This window comes from Wyeomyia smithii, chromosome 3, assembly GCF_029784165.1.
Source record: "Wyeomyia smithii strain HCP4-BCI-WySm-NY-G18 chromosome 3, ASM2978416v1, whole genome shotgun sequence".
NCBI classification, from domain to species: Eukaryota; Metazoa; Arthropoda; class Insecta; order Diptera; family Culicidae; genus Wyeomyia; species Wyeomyia smithii.
The window spans coordinates 218,460,623-218,475,054 of NC_073696.1; the positions used below are offsets into that span (position 1 = coordinate 218,460,623).

At 38.2% G+C, this 14,432-nt stretch overlaps 1 protein-coding gene across 5 annotated transcripts in view; it reads right to left on the reverse strand.

The window, feature by feature from the left end:
- LOC129730668 (serine/threonine-protein kinase Pak) overlaps positions 1-14,432 on the reverse strand; it is an 82,169-nt gene that overhangs the window by 14,302 nt on the left and 53,435 nt on the right. For all 5 annotated transcript variants that reach the window (XM_055690185.1, XM_055690186.1, XM_055690183.1 and 2 more), the window contains one exon: positions 1,939-2,110. In XM_055690185.1, coding sequence (XP_055546160.1) covers positions 1,939-2,110 — 172 coding nt within the window. The remainder of the gene's footprint in view (positions 1-1,938; positions 2,111-14,432) is intronic.

Here is a 14,432-nt window from a genome sequence, read left to right on the forward strand (position 1 = left end):
AATCATTTGGCATGGAAACGCTCAATAACCTTATTTGACAGTTTTATCTAATAAAAACCGAATACTTATTGGCTGGAAAGATTGAGAAATGAGGTGAATTATTTTATTTTCTGATCCGCCCAAATGATCTATGGTTTACTGTTTATCATTTTGGTTGCCCGAGTCTCTCACATTTCTTTGTTATTTTAGCTCTACAGGTGCCAACAAATAACAGCCGCAAGGGTAGTTTACTTTTTGTTGAAAACTGTGCACTGGACTGAAAAGGTGGTTGATTGCAAAAACAAAAAAATATAAATACCGTAAAAAGAAACCATTTTAGGGAGCACGGGCCAATAAACGCCATTAATTTAAAATCATCAAACTAACTAACTAACGGATGACAACTAAAAATTTGGATTTATCTTAGGCACTCTTATTCCTCAACAAACACAATCAGAGAAAAATGAATGCTGCTGCTAGTATTTTTTGTTTAGTTATCTATGCCCAGTTCTGGTCAATATGGTGTCGAAACAAAGAACATTTTGCAAGCGCATTGTACAGTTCGTTATGCACTCATCCACTTTTTTTTGACAGCTGTAGAAAAAAATCCCAAAATTTTAATTGTCACTCGTTATACAAAATTATTAGCCGAAGTTTATCCATTGCATACAAATTTAATCTATGCAAACGGACTTTTTCAAATACATCGAAAGGAATAAAATATTAGTTTTTAATATTAAAAGAATAAATGTTTATTCTGATCAATTCATTATATTTTTTTGGAATTTATTTATTCATGCAATTGATTTATATTTGCACTTTCCAATCCCCACTAAAAATTATCATACTAACTGATTTCATATAGCAACGTGATTCAAATCTTAGAAACAGCGCAAATTGAGGCGTTCTCGAATGTTTAGAATATATTATTTGAAGCAGTCGTAGATGCACAATAAAAATGCATAATGTTCCGCCGTCTATATTTCTAATGTTCGAGCCTCTAGTTTAAATATCGATTCACACATAAACATGCAGTCTCAAAAGCGAGATCAGCCCCCATTCAGCTATAATCCTTTCATTTGTCAATCTGAGACTGGGAAAAAGAGGGCTGGGTATTGAGACTTCGGTGTGTCATTGTTTCCTCATGCATCGACTTTGGAGGGCAGGTCTTATGATATGTGTGAACAGGCCGTGAAGCATGAAGCCGCCAGACAGGCAATCCAGACTCCGGCGCTGCTGTCAGTGGCGGTGGTGCTCAATCATGCATTATCTGTCCGGAAATATAATGCTTGACGCGCTTCAGAGTCTACACGTTTTCAAATGTTGACCTTTGCGTTATTTTATTGCTTCATTGTTGCCGGTATTTATTGGATGAGCCTTAACCGATCTCGTACAGTTATTAGGCTTTATTTACTATCCGCGCCCGAATATGTTGCACCCCGAGTGAATCAGAGTGTGCAGAAGGGCTTTGGATGTAGATTTATCGCTGCTACTTTCCCTCTTAGTAAGTTCAGTTAGCAGAGTGTCAGGAAATTAAGATAGAATAAACATTTTTGAGCTATTGTGGTTCGTCATGTAAATGTCGTCATCTTATTGTAACGTTGAACTTATACAGTGGTGGCCGTTTACCCAGAGATTTTAATCAGGTAATTGTAGTGGTATCAGATTAGATCACTAAAAACGATAAGTAACGCACAGTGAAAAACAATCATTTCTACTATGCAACAATTTTCGTTTTTCTGTTAAATCAAGAAACGTCTCGTTTAAGACTAAATTGGACATGGAATTTTAATAGCAGCAGTGCAAAATTCATTTTTGGCTAACATCCATCTTATTGCCACGTTTCAAGCTTTGATTACTTTTGTGTTGCGCATTAAGTCACCCAGCCAAATGGGATTAATTCAATTCGCCTCTACGTAACACTGGAAATGGATTAGCAGAGGCATTTCGGGTACTTACCAGAGTGCGTTGTGGTGTGCAAACCATGGGTCATATACTTGGAGCTGGGCCGTTGCTTGCTGCTATTGTCGAACCAGTTGAGCACGTCTAATACCGCCTGCGGATTCTTCTTCTGTTCCTGTTTGCTAATGTTGGAGTTCTTCAGCATGAGCGCCCATTGCTCCGGCATACCCTGCAAAGTCGAAAGAGGAAATACGAACGAAATTAGCATACTACTTAATACACGGCAGCGTTTCTCCAGTACAAAATGTATATCACAATCAATAAATAGCAATCAATGTTCTGCTAGGGGATCAACGGACTGCAACAGAATAAAGCACAAGTGTCAGCAGCGCGCTGCAGTACGATGTGGAGGAAATAATTTCGGAGCAAGCTGAAATAGTACACAGAAAACATCGATAAAGCAAACTGCAGCATTCAACTGTACCATTATTTCACCACTTAATTCAAAAGGTGAATAGATCGAACAAACGTTCTCTGGGGATACTATGGGATAATCGTGAGAAAGAGATTTATAGTCAAATAAATCGGCGCAATACCGGGCTATTATAATGCAAGGTAGCTTGTACGCGGTGGGCAACACTGGACGACTTAATTCCTTTCCTATTAAAATTCCAACCAAAACAAAAAAAGCTAGCGAAACTGCAATTTAGCCGTTTTGCACAGCGGCCTCCTGCCTGGGTTCACTCGGTCGGTTGGTTACGATGTTGGCTTTTTACCAATCAGATCGGTGCTCCAGGCGGTTTTGCTTCTCTGTTTATACTGCATGAAATGCAATCCAAGTTTTTTTTCGTTTTGATGTGTGTTTTGTTGCAGGTTTTTTTCAGTCGGTTTTCTTTTGTGAGCGCGAGAGAATGAGAGTGGTAGGTGTTCGTGTAGCTCATAAGCGATGAGTGGATTATGCTGAATTGCACACGAAGGCCTGAACAGAGCGTTGTGATTGTTAGCTTCGACCCGTTCAAGGTGTTATAAGATTAAGTACAGTATTGAGAACGTAAATTAGTTCTAATTTAGTTTTAAATTTATCTCTGCTTCGTAATTAATATTATTCTGTCACACAATTGCGTTTAGATGAGGATGTGAGAATCAGTGACAGAGGATTGTTTTTGAATGGTGCGCTGTATTCATTTTTATTGCTACTTGGTGTCTTAGAACAAATATCCGTATGGGTCATTCCATACGAAGTGTATATGTCACTTGGACACGACCATCACAGATTTCGCTCAAAGTTGGGGGAATTATTCATCTACTGTCACTTTGAAAAAAATCCCAATTTTGGTGTCGATTGGATTACCCCCCGCTCTGTAGAACCCTCCTCTATATTGCAAAGTCACGCGTTTTCTGTTCAAAATCTCTTTTCTCTTTTTCTTACAATTCATAGACGTAAGATGTCCAAAAAATAATGATGAATGATTTTTGAAGAAAATAAGCCAAGGAATCCAAAAAAATATGACTTTTGACCGCAAGTGTTGCCAGATAAATTATTTTTGTATTTGAAAACAAAATTTACATTTTTCGGTAAATGCAGCCATTTTTATATTAAATTTGATAATTTCATCGTGTTCTTTGGAAAATTTCACGTAAGAAACAACTATCATCCCGAGGTAATATGAGCCAATCTCGAGATATAACATTTTTACGAAAATATTTGTAAATTTCGTAATTAATTTATCAATGTAAGACACCCGGAGAATAGTGATAGGTGAATTTTGAAAATAATATACCAAGGAATCCAGAAAAAATATTGTTTTTGACCGGGAGTGTTGCCAGATAGATTATTTTTGTATTTTAAAACTAAATTAGCATTTTTCCGCAAATGCAGCTAAATTTATTTTAAATTTGATGGTTTCATCGTATTTCTCGGAAAATTTTACGTAAGAAACACTTATCACCCCGTGGTAATATGAGCCAATCTCGAGATACTACATTTTTACGAAAAATAGATTAGGAAATTTAAAACTATTTTTGGAAAAATGCTATATATCGAGATTGGCTCATGTTACCACGGGGTGATAAGTGTTTCTTACGTAAAATTTTCCGAGAAATACGATGAAACCATCAAATTTAAAATAAATTTAGTTATTTAGTAATTTAGTTTTAAGATACAAAGGTAATCTATCTGGCAACACTTCCGGTCAAAAACAATATTTTTTCTGGATTCCTTGGTTTATTTTTTTCAAAATTCACCTATCACTATTTTTCGGGTGTCTTACATCAATAATTTATAAAATAAATTAATTACGGAGTTTACAACTATTTTCGTAAAAATGTTATATCTCAAGATTGGCTCATATTACCTCGGGATGATAGTTGTTTCTTACGTTAAATTTTCCAAGGAACACGATGAAATTATCAAATTCAAAATAAAAATGGCTGCATTTGCTGAAAAATGTAAATTTTGTTTTCAAATACAAAAATAATTTATCTGGCAACACTTCCGGTCAAAAGTTATATTTTTTTTGGATTCCTTGGCTTATTTTCTTCAATAATCATCTATCAGTATTTTTTGGACATCTTACGTCTATGAATTGTAAGCAAATAGAAAAGAGATTTTGAACAGAAAACGCGTGACTTTGCAATAAAGAGGGGGGTTCTACAGAGCGGGGGGTAATCCAATCGATACCAAAATTGGGATTTTTCCAAAGTGACAGTAGATGAATAATTCCCCTAACTTTGAGCAAAATCTGTGATGGTCGTGTCCAAGTTTGTGCTTTTTCGTGGTATGGAATGACCCGTATAACAAATGTTCTCCAGTTATTAATCTTAATATTTTACCACGAAATACTATTTATTATTTATCATGCATCGTTTTTTTCTGTTGGAATTGTTCGTCAATACAATAATCATTGTGCGTGTTATATTCGTTTGCGCTATTCGATGTTCGCCTTCGAAGTGACGTTACATATGTTATGTTGGTTACCATGAAAAAAGTGAATTTTGTGTTTTGATGACCAAGCGTTGCTTACTGACAGAAAAAATACTGTTCAAACAAAGCGGGGCCTCGATAAGTGCTACGGAACATCTGCTAATTCAGCTAATTCAATCCTAAAGTATTAATTTGCTTCATCGTGACCACCACGTTCGGAAGGTCAAATTATTGGATTGATTCAATGTTGAGACCAAGGCAAAGCAAAAAGTGCTCTTTCACCAAGACAATGCTCCCACTCATTCTGCCTGTGACGCGATCGATAAATTGAAGAAATTACGCTACAAACTACTTTCCCACGCTGCGTATTCACTAGCTTTAGCTCCGAGCGATTGTTTCCCGTCTGTAAATGTAGCTCTCTGGCAAGCGATTCTACTCAAATGAAGAAGTACAGTTGAAAACAAACAACTATTCTGAAAGAAATAATGTAGTACTACAAAATCGGCAATAAGTTCATACCTTTTAACGAAGACTATGTCGAAAATTTTTTTTTATTAAAAATAGTGTGGCATTTCAAGACAAGTAGACAAAATATTAAACATTTGGCAATAGCCATTGAAAATGAGTTTTTTTCTCCAATTTAGAAAGTGTCAATTCAAATATTTAATTTTGGTAACATCTCATCGTTTAGCCTATCTCAGTTTCACAATATTATCTCATAAGACAAGGTTTTAAAAAAAATTCCACACAAAGATATGATATAATCGAAAAAATTGATTAGCTCGTACCAAAAAAAACTATCAAAATGAGGCTCTTATTGCCTCGAACCCCGAAAACCTGAGAGATGATGAAACCGAACAATAGCTTTCATTTTAATAAATAAAAATAAATCTGCAGCCATCCACCTTAAACGCCACAACGGGGACTAGGTAGTGCTAGTAGTCAATCAGTCATTTTCTTTCCGACATGAAGACTTTTTTTTTACAATACATAGCAAAATCTTCATGGGAGAGGCAAAAACGTTTTCACGCTCGCTTTACGTCACCGATCAGCACGGATCAACAACGACGGTTCCCGTCCGTCGAAGCATCATTGTCGGCGGTCGTGCCGGGCCAAAAATTATGTTGTGATAAATTGATCGCATGACATAATTTTTCCACCCGTTTTGCAGCGGTTTTTTACCTTAACTTTATCTCGGACAGTTTTTGGAGAGTGCATTCACGCACAGTCGCTGTGCTACAACAGAAGTCAAAAATGGAATGAAACCCGCAAAAAAGTACCTAGGATTTGTCGCCACTGCGTGCCGCACCATCAAGTGGAAAAACGGGAGGCCCGGCAGCCGATGCCGGCGGAAGGGATGAATGGCGGTAGCTGACGCGGTAATGTCGTGCTTGATTGCTCGTTACGAGCGTTCAGTTCTCTCCCCCCGCCGCGGTGGGAGGTCTCGCTATAAACTATTAGTGTTAAAATCCGGTTGATCGTGATTTGGCAGCTATTGTTCGATGGAAATTGGCTTTCATGAGGCGAAAGCAAAAATAATAGATCATTTAAGTTGGCAAAGACCTAAATTTTGCAGGTAAAGTCATCGAAAGCAATTGAAATGTTTTTTGAGTTGAATTAGTGTCAGACTTAACGACGTTAGATTTTGCAAATCAACGTTTGTGTGCCTCAGGGCTACTAAAAACAGTTGCAATGTAAAAATGGTTTTGAAAGTTTTCGCCATAAGTTGTAGCGAAAATTACGTTCCACTTTTCCACAGTACCTCGTCTATGCTGGCAGTTAATGTTACATAGTTTGTTTAGCAACCAGAACAATCCTCAACAAAATAATTTTCTGAAAGTAACATAAACCGACAAGCACGTTGTTACTATTTTAACTAACACAATTATTGATGAACAAAATGATATGAAAATTCCTATTTAACTAGCATTAAGCTTCTGCGTTTTACTGTTGAGTTATGGTCAACACTTATCTGGTAGTTCGATTACATAATATTTACTTCTTTGCTCGTGGCACGATTCCCTCAAAACAACATAATGACGATCGATTTATCGCAGTAAAGTGTAAGACGTTTTTGCTTCTTTGATTTTAGCTGATCTGAAATGCAAATGCGTTTTACTGCTCTGTGGTCTGGAAAACGTCACCAACAAAACTCCTGTGATTGTACGTAATCATGAGATTGTTTTTTTGCTCTCTCTCTCACTCTATCTAGGCTTCAGTCTTGTGAAAGCATTTGTGCAATTTGCGGACGCAATCTCAATCCGTATGTATCCGTAGGTGATGCGTGCAAGCAAACACAAGTCTTTTCATTGCGCTTTTTCCCGTCAACTCCGGCCGGTCGGAGGAAAACAGATCAAGTGATGAAGAATTTAAATAAATACAGGCTCGTTACAGTATCACTTACCATTGCCTGTAACCAGAAGGACGTAAGAGGGCCAGACGGTGCAATCTGTTCGGCCACTGTACGAAAGAGATCGTGCGACACAAGCAGGTTGTTAGATGTATCGATAAACCATTCAGGCGTACGAGATAGTTCCGGGAAAAGGACAAACAAAAGTGTTGTAATTCAATATTAGATATCTTAATCGCACAGCCTCTTCCGTATATTTGAGAGTCGAGTTACAAAACTTATGAAACATCCATGTTACCGAAGAATGGCGACTCTTTAGTTTGTATATACCTATAACATACGAATTTATTCAAACATTTCACTCTTCCATTTTTAAAAACGAAAACTAAAAGATTTATCTTAAACTCGTGGTCATTAAGATGGCGGGTGAGGGTCAATAAAAATACTACGCAGACAGTGTGTGTTATTTACGAAATGTAAATATGAACGAGAACTGGAGGATGTTACTTAGGCTAAGAAAAAATACCTCTTCCAGATGGGATTAAAACCCCCAATCTCCGATGTCTCCGGCATGGTTTGGCATGTTTTTTTATCCATTAAACTACTGTGATCATATCATACATATCATTTAAGACCAATTTCGTCCGATGTCTCCAGCCCATCCTCCAGTTCTCGTTCATTTTCGCATTTCAAAATAACACACACTGTTTGAGTTGCAAGAACTTAAAGATGTAGTCGTAAGCATGGTGTATAGAGACATGGTGAAACGATATGTCAAAAGCATCGACAAAGTTGCCACAGACTAAGTTTATTTACAAAAAAGTATGTTTATAAACATCTAATGCGTAATAAATATCTCATTTTATAATAAATCATTTGTGTGGATTTAATTTATAAAAATGGCAACGGAAGGTATGTAGCTACCAATATTCATTCAAGACAGCGGTTCTCAGCTTTTTTTTTTGTCTGCATACCCCTTTGCAATATTTTACAAATGAATTGGACCCCCCATTTTTTTTGAATGATTTTTCATACGGTAATTATTGAAAACAACATAATTAATCTGTAATAAAGTTAGTAGTACTCTCCAATTCAACAACAGAAAATATATTTTTGGACATTTTATCTCAAACATTGTGTAATTTGCCTTGTCCGCAATTACTGATGTTTTTTCGGGTACCCCCCGAAGGTTTTCAAGTATCCCCGAGGGGTACGCGTACCCCAGGTTGAGAAACGCTGATTTAAGAAGCAATTTCGAACTTATAACACACGATTTTTTGACTTAAGGATTCCTGCCATTCCTCTACATCCTCTGTTGTCCTAGGAACTGGTGCTTCAGCTTTGCAGTCGAGGTCCTCAAGTAACCCCGTTTGATGTTCCATATAAGGTGATCGAAACCACATGTGGAGTAGGGTATCTGTTTCTATACAAATGGGTCAAAAATAGGATCCAACACTGGCTCCGGAGTCTACGGACACAGTGTTAAGGAAACTATTTCAATGGGTGTATGGCCCACTGTTTTTTCGAGCAGAAGTATATGCCATACTCGTCTGCGCCAAGATATGTCTTACACGTAATTACAGGCACACGAAAATCGGCATCTTCTCGGACAGCCAAGCTGCACTATTGGCACTAAGGTTCGCCAAATTCGCGTCCATATTAGTTTGGGAGTGCAGCGCAGCACTACGAGAGCTATCTCGACAGAATAAAGTTCTACAACTGTACTGGGTACCTGGACACTGTGGTATCGAGGGCTGACTACCTCGCAAAACAAGGATTAGCACAGCAATTCATTGGACCTGAGCTATTTTCGACTCAGTTGGAGACCCTTCTCCATGGGTCTTCGCGGGGTTGCGTCCTAACATATCAAATTTTGTTAGAATTAAGCGTTGATTATCTGTGATAACTTCACCTTTTTGGTCTGTTGATGGTTATATAACTGCATACCCAGGAGATGTTTAACGGTACCGCAGTCGGACATCTCATATTCAGCAGACATCTCTCGTTCCAGCAAGGTGGCGATTGCTTCAGCTTATACATCGACTTCTGCAGTTTGCGAACGGTATTGAATCCAGCAACCACATCTTCAGGAACTTCGATGTGAAGGTCCTTTCTCAGGTCACCGTGAGAAAAGGCGTTTTTCTTCCATTTTGTGCAGATGGAAGCCATAGTGGACACCAGTAGCAAGTAAAACACGAACAGTGCCCAGCCGTGCCACTGGAGTAAACGTTTCCTCGTAGCCGATCCCTACAGGAGGCTTTTCACCACTGGTTAGACTACAGGAGGTTAGAATCCACTGGTCAGAATTGCTGCAGGCTGTTTTATCGTCAAAACAGTTTGGAATATCTGGGAAAAGGGGTTAACAGCAGGTGCCTCGAAGCCGGGAATATTGAGTAACTTACCCGGAAATCAGCGCTTCCGTTCGCTGCGGCTTGTGGATAGGTCGGAATCGTCGCCACGTTCAAGTTGCGAAGGAAACGCTACGGACTCGTGGTCGTTGTTGTCAACTTAGTTTTCGATCTACGGCTTAGGTGTCACGACTGCTTCACTCTTATGATCAGCGGGGCAACGGTCTGCTAATCATCTTCTATCTATTCATCGTTATCTTCTCTTTACTCGTTCGATGTAGACATCACCAATCTTTTATCATTTTGGTTGCTGTTTTGTTTAGCGTATGGGAAGCAATCTTCATTGAACTTGACGTTACGAGCAACCTCTCTGTCACCTCTGGTGTTCCGCAAGGCTCAGTACTTGGGCCCTTGCTATTCTCTACATATATCGATGACCTACCCGGAACACTAAGACATTGTCGCGTTCAGATGTTCGCAGATTACGTGAAACTCTACCGCTCTCACCCTGACGCTTCAACTGCAGGGTGGCCACTCATTTTACATTTTCGAGTTCCCGCATTTTTCCCGACTTTTTCCTGCATGATTGCAGGAAGTTCCCGATTGTCAGAAACGGTAACTAGGTTATGTTCTGTCGACGGCTGAACGTCAATTTTTGAACACTGAATTGGAAGTAATAGCTCATATCACTTCTACCGAATTTGCTCGGGACATTCTACACAAACAGTTGATTAGTTACATAAAATGCAACCTCTGCCTTCCCATGGTAGACAGGTTAAATACAATTTTTGCGGTTTTCTCAAATTTGCAAATCTTCCATTAGGCAGTCAATAATCGTGTTAGCTATTTTGTGCATTCATTATGTTTGTCTATCTGTCTTCTAAAAAATATGATATAAGCGCCCTTTTTTTCAACGCAAAACAAGGGGAACAACAACAAACAAAACAGCACTTTTCGTACAAACTTTTTTTTTCGTTGCTCAAATCATTGGGAAAAGTCGTGGGAAGTTAAGGGTGAACATAGAACTACTTAACCTAAGAGTAATGAATATGTTGATTGAATTGATTATTAGAGAACAAAACTTGTGACATGGATTTGCGTTTTTTTCTCAAATTAAAGATAATGTCATTTTACGTTCAGGAAAAATACTACGATTTAACTATATTTCGTTTATCACGCGTTACATAGATTCTGAAAACTTTTCAGAAGTGAATTCACAACTTTTTCAGTATTATGATTTGCTAGTCCATCAAAGTTGCATCTCTCTGGTTATCTGCCAACATCTTCAACTTGTTTGCATACAGCGCTCAAAATGGCCAAGCCGATGAAAAAAATGATATTGGGGGCCAACATTTCAAAATAAGTGATTTCGAAACTTAAAAAAAATAACCTGGAACTGTCTTGCAGAAACCGTTGAAAAGGAAACAATTTTATTTTTAACTTCTTGCAAACTTTTCAAGAAAAAAAAATGTTTCCCGAAATTTTCCCAAATCCTTATTAGGATTTTTTCTGAAGAATTTTTAGTTTTTGTTGCTCCATGATCATCAATTGAATATTTTTAATACTCAACTACTGCCAACAACTTTGCCGAAAACATCGCGCCAATCAAACAAATCGTTCTAGTTTCAAAAAATAAGCTTTTTGAGATATTCAATAATTTTTTTTTAATAGAACTACTATCTAAAGCTTTGCCGGAAACATCACACCAATCAAGCTAATTATTTTAGCTAATATTAAAAGCATTTTTGTTTATTGGCCACAGATTTAGCAGCGGTTCACAGGGCGATTACAGGGATAGCACTACGATCCTGCAGACACTAACAGTCTCTCTCGAGCCGAGACACGAACCTACGACGACTGACTAGTTAGGCCAGCATAGTATTAGGGCCAGTTACAAAACGAAAAGCATGCAAAAAGTCGTATGCAGGAACAAATAAAATAAATAAAAGGTTTTCTTGAAAAATCTCGAAAACGATAATATTGTTTTCTAAGAGCATTTCTGGTTGTATTTACTTATAAAAAAAGTTTTTTTACAGTCAAATTGTATAATTTACAGAAAAAAAACTAATTTGAAAAATGTACATAAATTAGTATTTAAAAAAATTCCAAAATAATGTTTGCTCTATTTTGTGGCAAGTTTTAAATGTTTTTTCAATTAACTGCTCCGCATAGCAAGTTCGTCCCAAACCCAAATTTTCACCAGCAGTTTCTAAGCGGAAATGGTAGTTAGTTTCGCTAGAGTTCGCCAAATATTTCATCTAAAAGACTAGCTGAAATAAAAATCTATTTGAAAAACTGGAGAATCAGAACTGTGTGCCACTTAGTTTATCCTCAATTCGTTCATTCAAACAACTCATAATAACTGGTAATGTTAGTAAGATTGTACAGTGAAACTTATTTTGCATTGTTCTTAGGAATTGAAACAGTTTCTATTGTACATATGAGAATTTATGATTGATTCTCTCACTAAAAACGTTTTCTCGACAAACTGGCAACTTTCATTCCCAAACTCCGGACCGATTTTCGACCCCGGTTTCAATTCGCTTTACCATCTTGAGAAGTCCCACAGAGTCCATTCAATTTTTTTAGAAAACACCAGATTTCGACGTTTAATGCTATTCTAAGATATTTGGTGTCAACATTTATTTCATTTGAAAAGCAGGACAGATAAAAGTAGTCAGCTGGTCAGCGGGTCAAAATAAGTAAGTTTAGTGACTTTTTGGTCAAAAAATTGACTGTTGAAGAAAAATGTGACTTTTGAGGGACCAAATTGCAGTCCTGCACTTCCAACTTCTCCATCATTTGTAATTGCATCATACACAATATTTGAAAAAATCTTGGTAATAAAATCCCGATTAAATACAAAAATTCCCGACTTTTTCCCGCATTTTTCCCGATGTAATTTAATTCCCGACTTTTTCCCGCATTTCCCGTTTTCCCGATTAAGTGGCCACCCTGCAACTGTAGTGGCACGTCTAAATGAAGATCTTCTAAGAGTAGTCTTGCCGTTGAAGCGAGTCACATCCACTCTGTAGATCACGTGAACAACTTGGGCATTATCTTTCAAAAAAACCTCAGCTGGGATAAAGCTATATCCACTCAATGCGGTAAAGTATATGCTGTGCTTCGTTCGTTACGCCCAACCACGTCGGAGTCTACCTCAGCGTACAAAACTCCAACTTTTCAAATCCTTGATACTGCGGCATTTCAACTTAGGTGACGTCATCCACCTTGAAATGAGTATGGCTTTGATGTCTAAACTGGAAGCTGCCCTAACGGATTGTTGCCGCTACATGTATAATCTGAATCACTTCACATCGGTTCGAAATCTACAGAGGTAACTTCTCGGATGTCCCTTCCGTCGTTTCTTTGAGATGAGAGCATGTCTGTAGTTGTGGAGAATTAGTCATCGAAATTGACCCTTATATCTTATCCGGAAGATAAGGCTGCTCCAAGGACGTCAATCACTCAATTTTGTGGTTCCATCACTTCGTTTAGATTCAGTTTTGTCTCTTTCCACTTCTCAACTGGATTTTACTCATTTGACAAGCCAGAGGAAGGACTACGATTCATGATGACAACGCTGTTACACTATCGCAAAGCGAGAAAGGTCGCCGGCCTTTTCTCCAAGTTTAGGGGCCGTTCGTTCGGTTTGGATTCCTCGTCAATTAATAGCGTCTTCATTACGTCGTAAGTTTTCGCAGACCGTATCCAACGAGTCGTATGATTCGGGTAGCGTGAGACTGAGCAATGAGCATACATCATCCTCCTCCAGTTTTGAACGGGTCGTACGAAGTTGTTGTGTCAGGTTTTCAAACTCCAGTAGGTGCGGACGCATGGATCCTCCTGCCTTCAAGTGCAGCCTCGCGATTTGCTTTCCGGATCAGCGATTGAGGTCCTGTCGATTTCTTCGCTAAAATGTTCTCTAGACTCTTCCACATCTGCTTTGCAGTGTCCTTGTCAAGGACACATCCGAGATACTCGTCCGCTATGAACCTCACCAGGAGTGACTTGACTTCACCTCCACTTCTTCAAATTTCTCTCTGTCCGCTTCAGCCGTCAGTGGATCGTGGGTGATCACATTCCAAACCTTCGCAGTTTGTAGAAACATCTTGACGCGGAACTACCAGGTGTCGTAACTTACTAGTTGAAATCTACGTCTTGTTTGGACGGGAGCTCAAATAGGCAGATAGGCACTGGTTCCTGAAAATAAACAACAGTTTTCTGAGCACCCCAAAACTGATCGTACCCAAAACCGAAGTTCACTGCAACATCGCGATTTTCGTGTATCTGATATATATTCTGATTCTAAGCTATGTCTATGTATCCATTTTACAATCCATCTATACAAAAATTCAAGATTTCTTGGGACCCAGAATTTATCTTAGACACCAAGCAAACTGTTGCAGAGCTACAGTTTTCTATCATTAGCAGAACAAATAGTATGCTGACCACCATTTTCATTCACTACCAGTTTATTATATGTTGGATATGTAAGATCTATCTTGAAATATTTTAATCTAATATGGAATGCTTATGCTGCCGTACACGAAGAACGCATAAAATCTGGCCGAAAACAATTCCTTCGATACGTGCTATGCAACTTGAATTGGACAGCATTTTCTCCTTCATCGTATAAGAAGCATGCTATTTGCTAATTAGTTTGCAAACACCTAAGTAGTGTTCGTCATAGGACCGGGTAATGCTTTCCGGACCCCGGAAAATTTCGTTGAAAAAACTCAATTTAAGTGAGGCAGCAAACTGTTTATTACTTTGGTTACCGTCGTCGCTTTTGTTTTTCGCTCACTTGAAACACCTTCTCGGCATATGGGTGGATTTTTAATTTGAAATATATGCTTCAATTGATCACATGTACAACAATATAGCACGCTTAGCCTTGGGGCTAATGCGGTCTCGATCAACTAGATTA